At 43.9% G+C, this 17,360-nt stretch overlaps 2 protein-coding genes across 4 annotated transcripts in view; both read left to right on the top strand.

Annotated features, from left to right (window-relative positions):
* The window catches only part of dlgap2a (discs, large (Drosophila) homolog-associated protein 2a), a 147,759-nt gene extending 137,853 nt beyond the window's left edge, over nucleotides 1–9,906 (top strand). For all 3 annotated transcript variants that reach the window (XM_076027481.1, XM_076027480.1, XM_076027482.1), the window contains 5 exons: nucleotides 928–1,016; nucleotides 1,530–1,969; nucleotides 2,162–2,253; nucleotides 6,228–6,380; nucleotides 7,045–9,906. In XM_076027481.1, the coding sequence (XP_075883596.1) occupies nucleotides 928–1,016; nucleotides 1,530–1,969; nucleotides 2,162–2,253; nucleotides 6,228–6,380; nucleotides 7,045–7,251 (981 nt within the window). In that variant the 3' untranslated portion in view covers nucleotides 7,252–9,906. The remainder of the gene's footprint in view (nucleotides 1–927; nucleotides 1,017–1,529; nucleotides 1,970–2,161; nucleotides 2,254–6,227; nucleotides 6,381–7,044) is intronic.
* Nucleotides 9,907–13,550: 3,644 nt separating this feature from the next.
* Nucleotides 13,551–17,315, top strand: cln8 (CLN8 transmembrane ER and ERGIC protein). Its single transcript, XM_076027479.1, has 3 exons — nucleotides 13,551–13,701; nucleotides 14,045–14,661; nucleotides 15,435–17,315. The coding sequence occupies exons 2-3, from the start codon at nucleotides 14,122–14,124 to the stop codon at nucleotides 15,762–15,764; spliced, it is 870 nt and encodes a 289-aa protein (XP_075883594.1). The 5' UTR covers nucleotides 13,551–13,701; nucleotides 14,045–14,121; the 3' UTR covers nucleotides 15,765–17,315.
* Nucleotides 17,316–17,360: the final 45 nt, after the last annotated feature.

Here is a 17,360-nt window from a genome sequence, read left to right as displayed (position 1 = left end):
AGCGGCAGGCGGGATCATCATCAGTCATCCCTCCTTCGCATCCCATAATGTTCTGTAATCTTGTCCTATCTGTCTCTGTGAAAGCCTGGCGTTGTCACACTGCAAAGCCCGATCACTTGTATGTATGCATGTGTGCAGGAGTCGCGTTTTTGGCAGCCGAGCCCGGGGGGAAAAAAAACAGCAAACACATGATTTTGAAACCAACTCCCTAGCCAGCAAACTCGCAGCAGGTTGCGTGACTGGCTGCAGAAGCAAATGCAGGACCAATTTGAAAAAAAGCCTTTGGATTGGAGCTCAGAGATGAAATCTGAAATGTGAGCTGAGATCCGGCTCCAGTCTGAGGTTCTTCTTTGGAGAGGCTGCCCTCCGTTTTGAACGGATGGTGACGCTGCATGACCCGGTACAGCGGAGTAAAGTTCTGATCTGGAAAGACTCTCAGAGCTCTGATCAGATGCAGGGGAGGAACGTCATTCTGAAGCAAAATAATGATTCATAATGGAACAAACACTCACTCTCTTCTTTTGTTGGTTTGACTTATTTTTTATTTTCAAGGAGACTTCTGAGCGATGTGGCTGATTACAAAGACTTGTATTGGCAAGATTAGCAATATGAAGACAAATCACATGCAAATGATGAAGCATTGCTTATGTATTCCAAAATTATTTTTGTTATTATTAGACGGTATTTTTTTTTTTTTGCTGTAATTGCAATAAAAAAAAAAACTACTAAAGTCTTCTAAAGGAGACTCCTGAAGTCCTGCTACCCCTGCACCTCCGCATTAATCTTCCAGTGTTTGCATCTCTGACAGGGTGCGTACAGCTTTGCTGCTCTGCCCTGTCCCAGACCAATAAACCCAGGAGCGCCGGGGGAATGCCGGCTCACATAATGAGGGGGCCCTCTTTGGTGTGTATCATTTCTTCGCATTAGGTGGAGGCAGCCACGGACTCCGAATCCGAGAGCAAAGGCTCGCGGGAGTACCACTCAGTGGGGATCCAGGTGGAGGACAACAAGAAAAGGTGAGCGACTGTTGGTATTTTTTTCTTTTATCGCAGACAACTAAGACAGACAACTTCCGTCTTCCTCAAAAGCTGTGTGACACATTTAATCACTCAAACCTGGATACCTTGTCTACCTTCTTCTTCGTTGGTTCATTTGAGAACCTGAGCAGTCACCATAAATACACAACTCAATGGCGGGCTGGATTGGCTGCACCGGGCTTCCTTAGAAATATGGCAATTGGCAACTAACTGGGCAAGGCCATTGATCTACAATATCCGCATTTTTATATGTAAATAAGAACTTTTCTAATGGTAGAAATTAGAAAAAGCAAATTACTTTTATTGTACTGCAAGTATAACATTTTATTCATATGTTTATGGGCAGTATATGAAGCTTTTAGCAATATAAAAATCATAAATCAAGCCAAATTTTACACACTGGATTTTTAAGACAAAGTGAGGCTCTGTGGCTCCAATTTTTTTGACCTCAGCTGCAAACAAGTGGAAAAATGTGCTTTTCTGTCCTGACAGTCAGGGCAGGTTCAAGCGCTCCAACAGCGTGACGGCAGCCGTGCAGGCTGACATGGAGCTGGAGGGCTTCCCCGTCATGGAGGACAAGGGCCTGCAGTTCGGCGGGGGCTTCCAGCGCCACTCCGAGCCCAGCACGCCCACCCAGTACGGGGCGGTGCGGACCGTGCGCACCCAGGGCCTGTTCAGCTACCGCGAGGACTACCGCACCCCTGCCGAGCCGCCGAGCCCGAGGGAGAGCGGCAGCGAGGCCACCTGGCAGCTGGAGCCGCCGTCCTCGCGGGACAGCGCCGGCTCGCCGTGCGAGTCGGGCCGGGCGTCGCCCTCCCTGAGGAGGGACGGCAGCTGGTTCATGCAGCTCCTCCACACGGACACCAAGCGGATCGAGGGCTGGTGCAAGGAGATGGAGGCGGAGGCGGAGGAGAACGACCTGTCAGAGGAAAGTGAGTGTTGCTCTTGCTTTTCTTTGAAGCAGGGCCGTCAAACTCAAACACGCAGTGGGGACAAAATGTAAAACTTGGATAAAGTCGTGGGCCAACATTGATATTTATCAATCTATTTATGAATATCAATGAGCATCCTATCCTGATGAAATGTGCTTGTCGTTTTTGTCGTGGTTGTCGCTGTCGTTTCAGTCCTGGGCAAAATACGAAGTGCTGTGGGAAGCGCTCAGCTGCTCATGTCTCAGAAGTTCCAGCAATTCTACTGGCTGTGTCAGCAAAACCTGGTAAGAAACCGACAGTGGGGAGGAGACAGAGAGCCGAGCATTGGATTTCTACCAGGCAGAATCACAATCATCTCATTATATACTTGTGAAGTTTGGAGATCGGTTGCTGAAAACAACATACAGGCTTTTCGTAACTGGAAACTGCCAACTGTTTGCTGTGTGTGTTTGTATGTCATGGAGATTCAGCTGCGTGTAACAATGAGACAATGAGAAGTGTGCGGGACTGAAATTGCACAAATTTACATTTGCAAATAGAAAACATACCCCTCTGGAATCTGTCTCATGGAAGGAGAAATAAACCAGACATATATGGCAAACTAAATGACGTATTGGTAGTAAGTATATATCCTAAAAAAATAATAATAATAATAACAATGGAAAATGTAATGTAGTTTGCCATTGCCAAGAAAATAATGGAAAACTCTTCTTGAGCAGAGGTGTTTTGTGGAGAAAACCTGGACCCCTGCAAAACAGAGACCATCCCCCACTATGCTTCTTGGTGTGGCACAGAGCAGGTTTATAAGATAATAGAAGCCCAGTTTATGCGACAAAATGATATTAGAGAGGACAAGAAGACAACTGACGAGGACAAGAGTCAGAGAAATGGTTCTATTTTCTTTTGAAGTGAAAACATTATGAGCGCCATTTGCCAGGTGTTGCTGCCATTTCAGAACATGGGGCCAGACGGTAGCAATTCCATGCAGTCGAGCCGGAGTGGGTTTTAAACCGTCTCCTCGCAGTACACTTTGGCTTGACAACAAATGATGTGACCCACTTCCCAGCGTCTACTTGCCTACCTGCGGTCTTTTCCAATCATCCAGAGCTGTGGCGCTCAGCAGTCCCGACTGTCTCCCTGACAGTGTGACGCAGCGCTTGGCTTAGATTCCAAATCTCTTTTTTTTTTCTCCGTTCATATAGACCTCAATCTGAAGAGGTGCGTGCATATGAAATACTAAGGTTACAATAATTGTTGTACTAAGCACACAAGGGGAGAGCTACTGCTGTTATCTCTGGTAATATCATCTGGTTGATCTCATCGGTATTAAAAAATAATAATAATAATAAATGCTTGAAAGTAGTTGAGAAATCAGGACGAGTTTTCTCAGATTTGTGGGTAAAAAACCAGCAAATCTGTGAGTCCAGAATCACAGCTTGCACTCAAGAATCAGCTTTTACCGTCAGAAAATCCTCTAGTTCACCTCGTGTAGCTCCAGGCATCCTAACAGCTCAAATCACCGTTAATATAATTGATTTTCGAAAGTCACAACACTGAGAATCGATAGCCAGCCTGAGCATCTCAGCCTAACGTGCCCTAAACGACACACGACGCTGACTAACAGTGTTTTAAACGACACCACCTTGCACCGAGCTGTCTGCCGTTCTCTCTCCCCGGCACCAACACGCATCTTCGCTCTATTGATCCGATGAAGTGAGTATGGAGCTACAGTATATGAGGGTTGCATTGTACTGCAGAGAGTGGCTCCTTTGGGGAGCTCGAGATTAGATGGAATGCAAGCTTTTTGGACCAAGTAGCAAATACTTTGTCCAACTCTTGCGCAGTGGAAGTTCTATTCACAAGTTTTTTTTATTGACAAGGAAGTTTCTCTGCGACAGAATGAATAAAAATGTGCCTTTTTTTTGGGGGGGGGGGGGAGGAAATACTTTAAAATATGTTTGGCAACTCTTTTGGAAGCTGATTGGATGAACTAAAACCTCAGGTTTAAAACTGAAAAATCAGATTGTCTTAAAATCTGAACTTGTGATCTTGCGGACCTGTGAAACGGCACCTCTGGCCGTCCTTTGCTCGGTTTCGTTTCCACGATCTCATCCTGCCAGGTCTGGAAACATTTCCCGGAAGTGATGCAGACAAGCCTAATTCTCCTCAGGAGTGGACTTGTGGGCTCTTTAGAGAGTCCATCACCCAGAATGCCTTTCACACTGGCCGGTGGAGGTGGCTGAGGAAGGAGCACACAAGTTATTTTGATGTATTAATGCTGTTGTGTAACAAGGGGCTTTTGTTTGGTGCTCTGGTGAGTCCGAATTATCGAAATAAAGCCTCCAAGAAAAATTCACTCCAATTGCCATGATATCAATTCGTGCTGGCAGGACTTCAAGTTTGCTGCTGTTCCACTTTTAAAATTACTGCTGCGTTCGACTGTACCCAGAGGTTCAGACTACTGAGATTATCTTCCAAGACACGACCTCTGAGATTCCGAGTCCGTTCCCGACAAGTCCACGTATTGAGAAACGGCCATGATGTGCTTGTTATGCAATGCAAAAGCAGAATCGGTGATGCCTCCATACTGACAGTTTTTTTTTTTTTTTTTTTAAAGTTGTAGCATTTCTCTGGGATGAACTCTGGGATTAAAAGCACAAACTGACACAGCTAAAGGCTTAAAAAAATGACTCCCCACCTCCTAAATCTGCCAGCTCTGGATGTCTGAAGCCTCAAGACTTCCGAGATGGTTCGCAACATTGCGGGTTCAGAGGGTGACGCGAAAGCCGATGAGTGCTGAGGCGCTGCCTTTGTAATTACAGATAACGGCAGCGCGCTCGATTTCCTGCTAACCTGACACGATGGACGGCGCGATATTTAAAATGCAGGTAGTTTTTAGATACATTATTTAGCTGCACAAAGGAGAATTATGTTAATCTCTTAATACTAATATCAAAGCTACACCCGCCCTCCGCTGGATACATGGATTATGCACATTTAGAGGCTCAGAGTCGTGCCACGTGAGATTTAGAAAGGAGGAAATGTAAGGCAAAGAAGGGGCTACTGTAAACTACTTGGTCATTCACAGTTTAACATATTGATGCGAGATTTAAGAAGTTCCTTGATTATGCACGAGGCCCAAAATGTTGCAACAGTTTTTCCTGATTCAGACAGGAGAGGGTCTGAAATCTGAATCTGTGGTTATTTGCCAATCTGGTACAACAAACATAGATTAGTAACTTATGCACATTACTTTGCAGAGAGTCTTCTCTGGTAGACTGTGAAGTAAAGAGTATGAGATATCGATTTATCTCTTCTGCACCCATAATGACCTCGTCGGTTTTAAAATTGATCGTTTCCATCGAGAGCGCTGTCGCTTTATTAGGTTAAACGTTTAATTGCCTGTTAATGGAAATAGCTCATCAATCGATCACATGGCAGCGGCATAGTGCATTTAGACACGCGGGCGAGTTGAAGACGGCTTGCTGAAGTTCAAACCGGGCATCGCAATGGTGAAGAAGGGAAATTTAAGGGACTTGGTGAACGTGGCTGTTGGTGTCAGACGGGTGTCATGTTTTGTTTTGTTGCATTGACAACGTGACAAAACGATGCATCAAGAATTTAATATTTAATACTGATAATTAAGTGCTGTTTGCTTAAATATAAATATAAAGTGAAACATTTTGAAGTGTGTCCCAGCGTCTGTGCTCACACCGTACAACAGACCTCTTACAGCACACGTGGGATCAGTGTATTTAGTCATATTTTATGCATATTTACCGACTCATTAGTCAGGCTAACAAGCCAGCTGCTCAGCTGCGTTTTCTTCAATGGCATCTCTGGTCATATAAGCGGCATGCGGTAGGCCTGCAGCCAGAACATTACAGTCTTCTAATCGTCTCTGGGTACATAAATCACGGCGTATCTCCACTTGACTGAGTGCCACCTGCGACAGCGCCACAGCGCTTGTGTAGAACAAGACGGGGCTCCCCTTAAATGGATTACTCGTCACGCAAACCCATCAGATCGTAAAATATCACCTATGACACCTAGTGGATCAAAGCTGAAATACAATGGAAAGTGTGTATGTGTGTGTGTGTGTGTGTGTGAGAGAGAGAGAGAGAGAGAGAGAGAGAGAGAGAGAGATGGGGGTGGCAGGGGTTTCTTCTGTACTTCTGTACAGTTGCTAATTATCTGGAGCGCAGGCCTTTAGGTAACCGTACTTGGTCACAACTCCTCTGGCCCACTTCTCTCACAGGACCCCAGCGCCATGCCTCGGCCCACCTCCCAGGATCTGGCCGGCTTCTGGGACCTCCTGCAGCTCTCCATCGACGACGTCACCGTGAAGTTTGACCAGCTACAGCAGATCAAGAACAACAACTGGAGGCTCATGGACAGTCCCGAGAAGAAGGTGGGGGGGGTCGGCTTAAAGCTCCCTTGTTGTGCTTTATGTAACGTTCCCCGCAATAAGTCGACCCAGCAGTGAGAAATGGCTTAACTCCAATCCTGCCCTTCTTATTCAGAAAGACTTGGGCCAAATAAAATAAGGGGGACTGGTACCTCCTCCACACTCCTCCAATAAAACCTCCAACCAGGTGTTTGTTTGTTGCCACCATTCCTGACCGTAGATAGAAGCGTCGGTCGTGGCAAGACGCTAAATCCTCGAAAGATGTCTCCAAACGGAGGTTATCAAAATTATTTTGTGTAAATGTATCAGTCGATCAGCCAGATTTGTTTGTAAAGCCCAGGTTCGTAAAAACACACTTTGCCCTAAAGGGCCTTGGACCCTTAGACCTTTGAAAAACTTATGAAAAAAAAAAAAAAAAAACCCTAAACAGGGAAGAAATGTAGTGGGTGCTACACATTTAGATTACAACAGCAAGACAGAGATGAGTAGCGCGTGCAATCAAGAATATTGCTAATGTCGGAGGAGTCTCAAATCTATACAGTGTCTGCGATAACTCTTGTCCGCGAGGCAGCCCGGATGAAAATGGAGATAACCTGGGACCTTATAAGTCATGGCTCTTTTTTTCTTTAATCGTTGAAACCGTTTCATTGTTCCCTTCCTCCTAAAGCCACCAACTCCGGTACCAAAGAAGACCATTCGGCAGAGGAGCATGATAACGAGGGAGAAATCCCTGGACCTCCCGGACAGGCACCGGCAGGAGGCCAGGCGGCGGCTCATGGCGGCCAAGCGGGCAGCGTCCTTCCGGCAGAACTCGGTCTCGGAGCGGGCGGACAGCATCGAGATCTATATTCCCGAGGCTCAGACTCGACTTTGAGGAGGCGGGGTCCAGGGCTGACACGTCTCCCTGCTTCCCGCCACTTCGAACAATTATAAAACTAGCCTCTTTTTTTTTTTCTCCTTTTCTAGACCGCTTCTCTTACTTTGCCCATCCGTTGTCCAATCTCAATTCTCGCCATCCTCAGCGCCTGTCGCCAAAAAACGCCGCTGGTCTGCAGGATGTGCCGGCAAAGCCTCATCTTTCATTGCCAGAAGTGAGAGAAGAAGGTTGTTTTCGTTGGGTTTTATTATGGGGTTTTCTTTGTTTGTCTTATGTGGCTCTGCAGGGTCTCTCTCAATGGTTTGCTGGTTACCGCTGATACTAAGCCTACAAGCTCTCTCATCTCTTGTCCTGGATGGGTGCATTAGCAAAGTGCCATTTAACAAAAAAAAAAAAAAAAAAAGTGCAGCTTTGAAAAACCTACCAGCAATCGGGCCGTGGAGCTGAAGGGATTAGATGATGAAAAAGAAATATTTATTTTCTCTTGTTCAAGGATGCTGAAGGCTGACAACGTTGAAGTGTTTGCAGTCGTTTGAGGTGAAATGAGATGAAAGCGTATTCTTTCTCTTTGGGGGTGGGTGCAGAGGGGTAAATGTTTAATTGCAAAGCAGAAAATCATAAACACGTTGTAAGTTGAAATCTTTGAAAAGTGCCAATGCTTGAAATACCTCAACTATGTGCATGTGGCACAGATCACCCATTCAAAGTTATTCAGGCGGGCCTTATAAGCTGTGGACTGGTGAGTGTTTAAAAAAAAAAAAAAAAAAGATGCAGCTTTCTATCCAATCTGGTTGTATCCAAACATTTTTCCTCCAGGTCTAGATTGATGGGATAACGACTCGCTAGCGTGCACATTTCCAACAGCGTTCCAATCCATCTGATGTTCTTGTTGCCAACTCTTAAACATTTGCATTTACTTGAAGCTGAAAACATGCAAGTCATTGTGCCAACATGTTCATTTCATGTCAATGCAGTAGAGGGGGAAAAAAAGAAAAAAGATATGAAAGGTTGTGTTACTCTCTAGATCAGAAATGTGTAGACAAATGCACTTATGCACTTATTACAATCCTCCCCTATTTCAAGGGAAGTGTAAATACCCAAGTTCACAAAAACTGTTGTTGTATTTTTGAATTGTGAGCAGGAGGAATATTCATGGTGTATTTTTACCCTCATGCCCAGTGCTTGCCTGCCTTCCCCATTGCTCTTGGCACATCCTGAGATTGCAGCATGCATTCAGTAGCTTGCTCATCCATACACATTCATGCTAGCAGTGTTTTCATCCTCGGCTCTCCTCTCAGGCTGCTTTCACAAAAATAGAGCATCCAACTTCAGTTTGGTGACGTTGATGAAAACTGCCAAAACACAAATAGCTGCATACTGTTATCTGTTACCCAAGAAGTAGTTTGTTGTGAATATGTTTGGAAAGTTGTCCTGGAAAGCCTCCTTACGCTGGAGAACAAACAGTAATAATAATACAACTAGTCATTGTCTTGGGAAATGGTGGCATACAAATGCAGAAAAGGTATTCCTTGAGGATCGGACGACAACAAGTCACAAATGATTAAAACTCTGCTAGTTTCTTGCTGTGCGGAAATGAAGTCAAGCAGGCAGTGAGTTGCGTAGCAAACTTCTCTAATTTTCACTTAATCTAATGTAGTCGGCTAGGTTTTATCACTTGCCTCCCATTACACTTAGTGGCAAGATCGTGATAGATTAGTAGTGTGTAGCTCTCTCAAACTGGTGCACAGCACCCACTGCTAGATGTTGCTGTTAGCTGCTAGCTAGGTGAACCAAATGGCTGAGCTAATGCTAGCTTCGTCTGTGGTCTCCTCCAGGACCACTTAAATGTTGAGACTAAAAGGTTGATTTTATCCTTACGCGAAAACACGCACTGAATGTTAACATGCTTCAAAGGATAACACGTCAAAAATTAACGGAAACGTCAATCAGCACAACGTCTTTCTGAACCGCTTACGGACCCCTCTAACTCTAAAACCGTCAGTTCTAGCTCACTTATGCTTCCTGGTGAACACGTTTTATGACGCTGCACAATCCTATGACTTCAGAGTACAAAGTGAATAATTTTACATTTTAAGTCCCAACTTGGCTCTGGTTTTAATTAAGAGCTCGTGCAGCCCCAATCACAGTACTTGTCATTCAAAAGTATAAAAAAATAATGAAATAAAAATAAAGAACCTCAGTCAGCATCCAACTTGGATCATTGTAAATAAATTGGAGAAACTCATCTTAATGCTGCTCTTCATTGAATATAAATATATATATTTACTCCTCACTTAAAACATAGACCAAAAGACTTCGTTCTGATGGTTAAAATTAAAAAAAAAAAAAAAAAAAAAACTTTTGATAATCAACCGAATGGTGCTGCCTTTTTATTTAATGAATAATAAATACAGTGCAGGCAAACAATCAATGATAACACAGTCTTTCTGTCAGTTGACCATCACCTATACATCTCCTGAAACTTTGTGATAGACTGATAGTGGGCATTTGTATTGGACCAGAGATAGTTGTTGTAAGGAAAGAACACAGCGCTGGCCCACTCGGTCAGACAGGTTCTTGGTAGTCGTCCTTGTCTTGATTTAATTGTGAGGGAAGAGTGAGTGAACTCGAGGTCAGTGTAGCAACTTTTCTACCAACTCAACCCATACAAACAAATAACACAGGCACAGCTGGACCTTATGCCATAAGCTTTACAACATATTCACAATGTAATAATGTTTCATTTAGTTTCCAAAGTACAGGGGGGGGGGGGTTTATACAGTAAGTAGGGAAAAGAGTCAATTTAATATTTTGCCAAAATAACATCTGTGAAAAACATAGGACATGAATTATTTTAATTCTCCTGTAGCACTGTCTCATCCCTTCTGTTAATCTGATCTCGTGAATTAAACTACGCCGAAGAAAATTTAGCATACTGAATATATAAATGTGCAATGCCTACACGTATGTCTCGGAGCGAGTTGTCGGCAGGATTTGTAGGAGTGAAAGGTTTGCAATGAAGTTATCTCCAATTTGGCTTGTTGTTCCTTTTTGTTTTCAGCGCAGAGGCAGAGACCTTGAGAGGAATGACACTGGGTATCTGGATGTTGTCTTGCACTGTGATGCCAGAGACAGTTGGCGGGGCCAGAGATGTTGTTCCCCCTCACTGTTTGGCCCGGTGGCAGGCAGACAGGGAATAGACAGGCCCAGCCTGACATATGCTGCTTTGGAGCAGACAAGAGCTCCGCGCTGAGCCCTGAACTGCCGGTGCCGGGTGCTGTGTGTAGCTGGAAGGCTGCTACGTGTAGACGGCCCGGGCGCTGCGCTGGGTATTTTTTCTCAGCCTGCCTTTGACTAAGCAAAGCAGCTTATGTAAGACTCTGGGTCCTTGGCGAGATCAAGCTAACAGCCTTCAAGGCCTTTTAAAGCCGGCGGTGATAAATGTATTGCTGAGTTGTGGCCTTTTCCGCGCTGGGCTGGAGTCACCGACGGCCGTCACCGGAGGCGTCCAAGGAATTTCGCCACATATGCAGATGTGCCGGGTTCGTTAGGGATGAGATGGTCTGCTGGTGCGATATCTTTTGCGTTGTTGTGGTTTCACTGCCACCGAACCGATGGTGTGTTTGTTGCAAATCAGGTTTGAGAGGTTATGAGGGAATTTGTTTTATTTAAGAAAAAAAGGGGTTATGTCATGTAGTGACGCTGGTTGGGGGCGAGTTTAGAGCTGCAGTCGAGACAATCCGGAGACGTAGAGCCTTTGTTCGGGGCCCAGAATAACATTGGTACATTTGCCACGTTCATAACTGTGGACAAGAAACAATGAATTTACCGTTGAAACTGGGCTCTGCTCTCGATTCAGGATGAGTTATTGCACAGTGGCAAATGCTTAGACGAACGCCAGCAATTAGCTCTCATTAGCTAGTTAGCTACCGGCTAAATTCTGCCCTCAAATTCTTTGGGGTGCAGAGGAGCATCGCTGGATTCTTCCCGTTCCACTGCAGGCTGGGAAAACTGCACCACAGTTTAAATTTCACGAGGGCAGCAGTGAACTCAAAGTGCCATCTTTTGACTCGGTAACCCTGCATACTGTAAAATCCTCTCTACACACAAATCCATCCCCCACCATCGCTTCGCTCCCCCCCCCCAACCCCCCGTTTCTCACATCCTCCTCGCCACCTCACAGCTCACACTTTTGATCTGTGGCCTCGCATCTGGCAAGACTGTCTATCTGCTTTCCACTGTGGAGCTCACGGTGTGAAATATTTCAAAGGGGGGGGGGGCTTTTTACGTAACCGTGCCGTGGAAGGAGGTCAGGTTAGGAATCGCTGAGGCAGATACAACTGAGACAACATTTCCTTGAACTTGGAATGTGACAACCACACTGTAATTACCAGACGAAATGAAAAAAAGGTAGTTGTTTAGCTAAAACTATTTTCATCTATTGTATATCATATCTATAGTGAGGATGAATATAATGCCAAATATTCATTATTTGTAAAGAAATATATAGAGATATATATATAAAAAAATATATAATATATGCTCCTCAAAACACGACAGATTTATGCATTTCATTATGTTTTGCTGTCATTTTTACTTTGTTCTGGTTGTTTCACGAGCTGATATGATGGCATGCGAAATCCTGTTTCTGAATGTAGGGTTATTTATGGTTTGTTTATGTATGTGTTTATTTATTTTTTGCAATTATGACACTACCCACTGATTTGCATTGAGGTCAGTCACATGCTTCGTTGTCGATACTGGATTGTTCCAGTAAGAATTTACTTTACCATTGGGTTACTTTTGTATTATTTTTACTAGTTTGCACCAACATGTGTGTTTTACCGTAATTGTTTTCTATCTGGGCAACTGATTTTTATTTTTTATTTTTTGTTTATTTATTTATTGTTTGAGTAGTTTGATCACTGCTGAAGTCATCCACTGTAAATTATTCTGCAATTAAATTTTTGAAGAAAATGTTTTGAAAAGTTTGGTCAGTGTGGTGCCTCAAAAGGGAAAACAATTGTTTCCCAAAATGAACGGTGATTTTTGGTGAAAAGAAGGTTAAAATAATACCATAATGTACTGTTGATACGACGTAAATCAAAGTTGCAAACCCCATTAACTTGCTGTATACAGTTTTAATGTAAATCACTGATGATACAGTAGTGAAAAAGGACACTTAGAATTTTAGTCAATCCCAATTGTTGTTGAAAATTAGATCCTTTTTTTTTGTTTGAGTGTGCTTCAAAAGGTTGCAGGTGCATCAGAAGCACACAAACAAATTACATTTATTCCTTTGTTAATAGTTATTGTGACAAAATAATCAAACTACATTGCTGTTGTTCTTGTACTCTGGATCTTGCTGTCCAGTTCTGAGCAGGACGCAACAGTACACGTGCAGCATGTGGGTTAATGTTGGTGACTGCACCAAAATAAACCGCACTTGCAGACTTAATGGGTCTTTGCACAGTACATTTCAAAAGATAAGGGTGTCCAAATACTTTTTTCCACCACTGCATATAACACAGCCTTATATAAAAATAAATATTTTTAAATACATATCTTAATATTAATAAGTTTACACATTTCAAATGTGGTGCCTCAAGGCTAAGCAAGTACTAAGTTACAATGCTAATAACACATGGTTTTACCTTTTCTGCTGCTGTTTGGGACAGGTTAGGGATTTCTGCCACTGTAATATTTACTGCACTCATTTATTGTACTTAAAAGATTTGTTACCAGGGGATAAAATAAAATAAAACAATCTCCAAGACTATATATATTTCATGTACTTTAAAGTTGTACTTTGAGTTGCCATTATCGACTGGCGGGTGCTCATCCAACCGGTAATGATTTCAAGCTTTGACATATGAACCAATACTACCCCCTGTTGGACACAGAGGGGAATTGTTGTGGATGATTTTTTTTTTTTTTTGGACGACAAACGCCGTGGGGGGGCGGAAGAGGTTGATGGGGGACCACGGTGCCGTGGTGTCATTGGAGGGAGCTGAAGTCCCGGGAGAGGAGGGTCCTCTCTTCAGCTGAGTGGTGGCGGGAGGTGTTGACGACTCGGGCTGTTCCGTCGCTGGAGGAGATGGTCGAGGGACCTCTGGGCGTGTCGTGAAGGTCCTGGAACACAGGTCAGAGGTGAATCATCGTCCTCATCACTGTAAACACGACCGCACAAGAAGCCACAAGAGACAAGTTTTCGCGGCGCTCTCTTTGGGTTTCGCCCATGGCGTTTGCTGACCAATCCGGATACGTTTCCGGATAAGTGGGCGGAACTTCCCGTTTTTGGTGATCACGTGATCAAATGAGAATCGCATGATTTCTATTATGTTGTTTCAGCGCTGCACTCCTGACAGTTTTTGGGGACATGGTGTTCAGGAGTGACACCTCACTGCGGTGTATTGTAGCCGGGACCTCGCACCTTTTCTATGGAAGGTAAGAAAAAGACTCGCTGTTATCGACATTTTTGTTTGTCCGCGGCCACGTTTTTTGTTTTGTTTTGTCGCAGTTGTTTTGTTGTTGTTTTGCTAGCTTGCGGTGCTACCTGACGTTGAAACTTTAGTCGAGCTGAGCAGGTTTGTCGGTCAGGACGTCGACAGCGTATTCACTCGAAATATTCGTAATACGTGCTGATTATAAAAGCGAGTGTTTTGTGGCGCGTTGGCACGGAATGCTCAGACTGTCTTTTGTCGAAGCGTGTCGAGTAAATTAGAACGCTTGTAGTGGGCGGTTGTGACAGTTTGGGCTGTGTAAATGATGCGCTGTCCCTTTTCTGTAGGTAACCAGCGCACCATGCATCGTCCCGCCCTCTCCTGAAGCCTGCATTTGACGCAAGTCTCATCTCCTCACTTCGACATGGACGCTGTGCAGCAAAGCAGTCCTCTCCCCCAGCCTAGTGCCGAGTACTTCTCATGGGACCACCGCCTCTACCTCATCTCGCTCGGGTTTGCCTTCTACACGGCAGTATTTCTTCTCTCCCATCTGTTGTCTGCAGCTTTCTGCTCAACCTACAACTCCTTGCTGGCTAAGGAGAAGGTTTTCTGGAACCTCGCAGCCACCCGGGCGGTCTTTGGCCTCCAGAGCATAGTGGTCGGCGTCCGGGCACTGACCGAGGACTCGGTGATAACCGCCGACAAAGTGAGGGGACAGCGTGACTGGTCCTGGTTCAACATCCTCACGGCCACAGGTTTCTTTGCGTTTGAGAACGTAGCGCTTCACGGATCCAATGTGGTGTTCCGGTCGTTCGACCTCCCACTGGCGACGCACCACTTCTTTGCCCTGTCGGGGTATTTGGGGGCGGTGGTGTGGGACTCCCTGGGCCACTTCCTGCCGATGGTCACGCTGCTGCTGGAGATGAGCACTCCTTTCACCTGCATATCCTGGATGTTACTGAAGGTGAGGGTCCAGTCAAACTCCGTGCCTTCACTTTGCTCTCAGGGTTTCTCAATCTCACTCTTGGAACAGTGCTTGCCGTTTTACAAGTTTATTTCAGCTTTTTGTCTGCGGCGTTGGAAAGGTCTAAAACTGTTACCAGGTTGTGTTTCCCCTCTCCGCGGTTTGACCCATCAAACCGATAAAGAGGAAGTATCTAGGCTGTCACACTTCCTCCTGTACACGTTAAATCTCCAACCTCCGTCTCATCTCCAATGTCAAGTGTTTTCAGTCAACCTTGGCACGAATTAACCAGCTGGCTCCTCTTTGCACGAACACAGGAAGTGACTCCAGTAAGCAGCCACTAAAACCTTAGAAAAAGTCAAGAAGTGATTAAAGAACCTGACTTTGAAACTTGCTACTGCGACTGAAATTTGCAGGGAATTCTGTGGTGGCCACAGTTCTGTCAGAAATTAATTTAGTTTTTTTTGGATGAACAGAACAGAGAATGTGACTTGAGATTTACTAGTACAGTGAGATACTTACCTTTGTCTTTTATTCTGTTCTTGTCTTGTCTTGCCTTTTGAATGATCAGTGAGTCACATGTGAATAGCGGGGACTGTGCTCGCTCACTGGTTTGCCTCATCCAACATGTGTGCAGTAAATATATTTCACAAATGTGTCTCAGTCAGACCTCATTTGAAAGGATTAAATGTGATAATTTCCTCCAAATAAAAAAAGCCTGAATCTTTTTGCACTAAACCTTGAATTAAAACATTGCTCCGTCTTTCCGCCAGGCTGGCTGGGCACACACCCGCTTGTGGAAGGCCAACCAGTGGGTGATGATCCACGCCTTCCACTGCCGGATGGTGCTCACCTACTACATGTGGTGGATCACCTTCACCCACTGGGGTGAGCTCAGCACCCACGTGGCTCTGGCCCAGCGTTTGCTCTTCTTCACCGGCCTGGCTCTGCTCACGCTGATCATCAACCCTATGTGGACGCACAAGAAGACCATGCAGCTGCTCAATCCAGTGGACTGGAACTTTGGCAACAAGGCCGTACCAGTGAACGGTGCCGCCGCGCAGGGACGTTCGGGGGTTTCTGTCAAAGCTCATGCCAGCTGAGCTGAATCAAAGGCTTCATTTCCAGAGGAAGAGTGCCATATTTTTATTTATTTTTTTCAAAGTTACTTTTTTTTTAATTTTTTTTTACTTATTTTATTCTGAGTGAATCACGTGGCCCTGAAAGGTTATCAGGAACTGTGTGATATTACAAAAATGAAACTATATTTTTGGCATTTTTCTAAATTAGTTGCGAAACAGGTCCTGCTGAGGTGTACTTCAGAAGTAGTGGGATGAGTAGATTTTAACAAATGTCTAAAGGTTGGTGTTACAGGTTTTTGAATATTGCTTTAGTTGAGTTAGAGAGAACAACAATGAAATGCTGCAGGGCTACATGGGTCAAAACGTAATCAGTGTTTATCAGAGAATCAACTTAAAGACATTCGCAATCATCAAATCTGGTTTTTAGCAAAGTATTATTCCAGTCAATTCTGACCCAACTCTGTCTGTTTTTGTCCCCAAACAATGGCCTTATTGTACCGCACACATAAGCCTTGTGTGCTCGCTTTGTCCATTGTCATACATTTGTTGTGACAGTGTTTTTGATAATCACAGGCAATAACTAACATTTCCTTGTACTACTGTGAAGAATTTAATATAATTGATCTGATTTTTGCACATTTTCATTTGCTTTTTTCATCATCAGTGTTAAATTCAGATTATAAGTGCGTCGCGAGCATCGGACTTTGGTCCATTTTACTCCAGGATGCGGCAGTGAACTGTTGTGTGCAGCGACTTTACCCCTTGTCTTTCAACAAACCTTTGCCCTGTAACTACCTTTTATTATTTTATTTCTTACTATTTTAATACTATGTTTCGATTGCATGCTGGATTTAATTACTATGTTTAATTACTATGGGACCGTTGGATCTGCAGTTTGTTTTGTTTTGTTCGAGTCTGGTTTAAGTTGAACTTTTTTTTCTACACCTTCAAGAATGGTGTTCTTTTAATACTTATGACGACGGTCAAAGTCTTTGTTTGCGTGTACTAACTTATTCAGCAGATTCTTATTCAGATTCTAATTTTGTGAAGAAGAAGAAAGACAGCGGTTTTACTTTATGCCAATGTATTTAACATCCTGTTTGTGTTGGGAAAATGCTTTTTTGATAATAATAATAATACTAAATAAAAGAAAAAAGATGTTCTCACAAGCCATGGTGGTGTTCAGTGTCATCCATGCCGGAAGAACGGCTGCACGACAGACTATCAGCCTTTAGGGGGCACAATAGGAATGATCGTGTTTTCAGTTGATTTTATTATGTGATCATTTTTAGTAGAAACACTTGTCATAAAAAAAAAAAAACATTCAACTGACTTTTGTCTGAGCTTTATTAATGTATCATTCAAAATGCATAACTCCTTTCCAATGTACATTTTAGTTATTTATTTATTCATTCATTTTAATTTTACTTCAGCACAGGAATGTGTGCGTGTTATCAGATCAAACAGTGTTCGGAACGCGACCAGCTTGAGCCGATTTTGGTGCTTGAATTGAATGCAGTGTGGTTGAATGAATTATCTATTAAAAAATAAATAAATAAATAACCTATAGAATCACTCGTTTTAGTTGGGCAAAGTTGGAAAGAACCGCATCCCCAC

The sequence above is a fragment of the Nelusetta ayraudi genome, unplaced genomic scaffold (genome assembly GCF_046127955.1).
Source record: "Nelusetta ayraudi isolate G7.1 ecotype Tasmania unplaced genomic scaffold, CSIRO-AGI_Nayr_v1 ptg000021l, whole genome shotgun sequence".
Lineage (NCBI taxonomy): Eukaryota > Metazoa > Chordata > Actinopteri > Tetraodontiformes > Monacanthidae > Nelusetta > Nelusetta ayraudi.
Note: the sequence above shows the minus strand (reverse complement) of the source record. Positions and strands in the feature narration are given on the sequence as shown.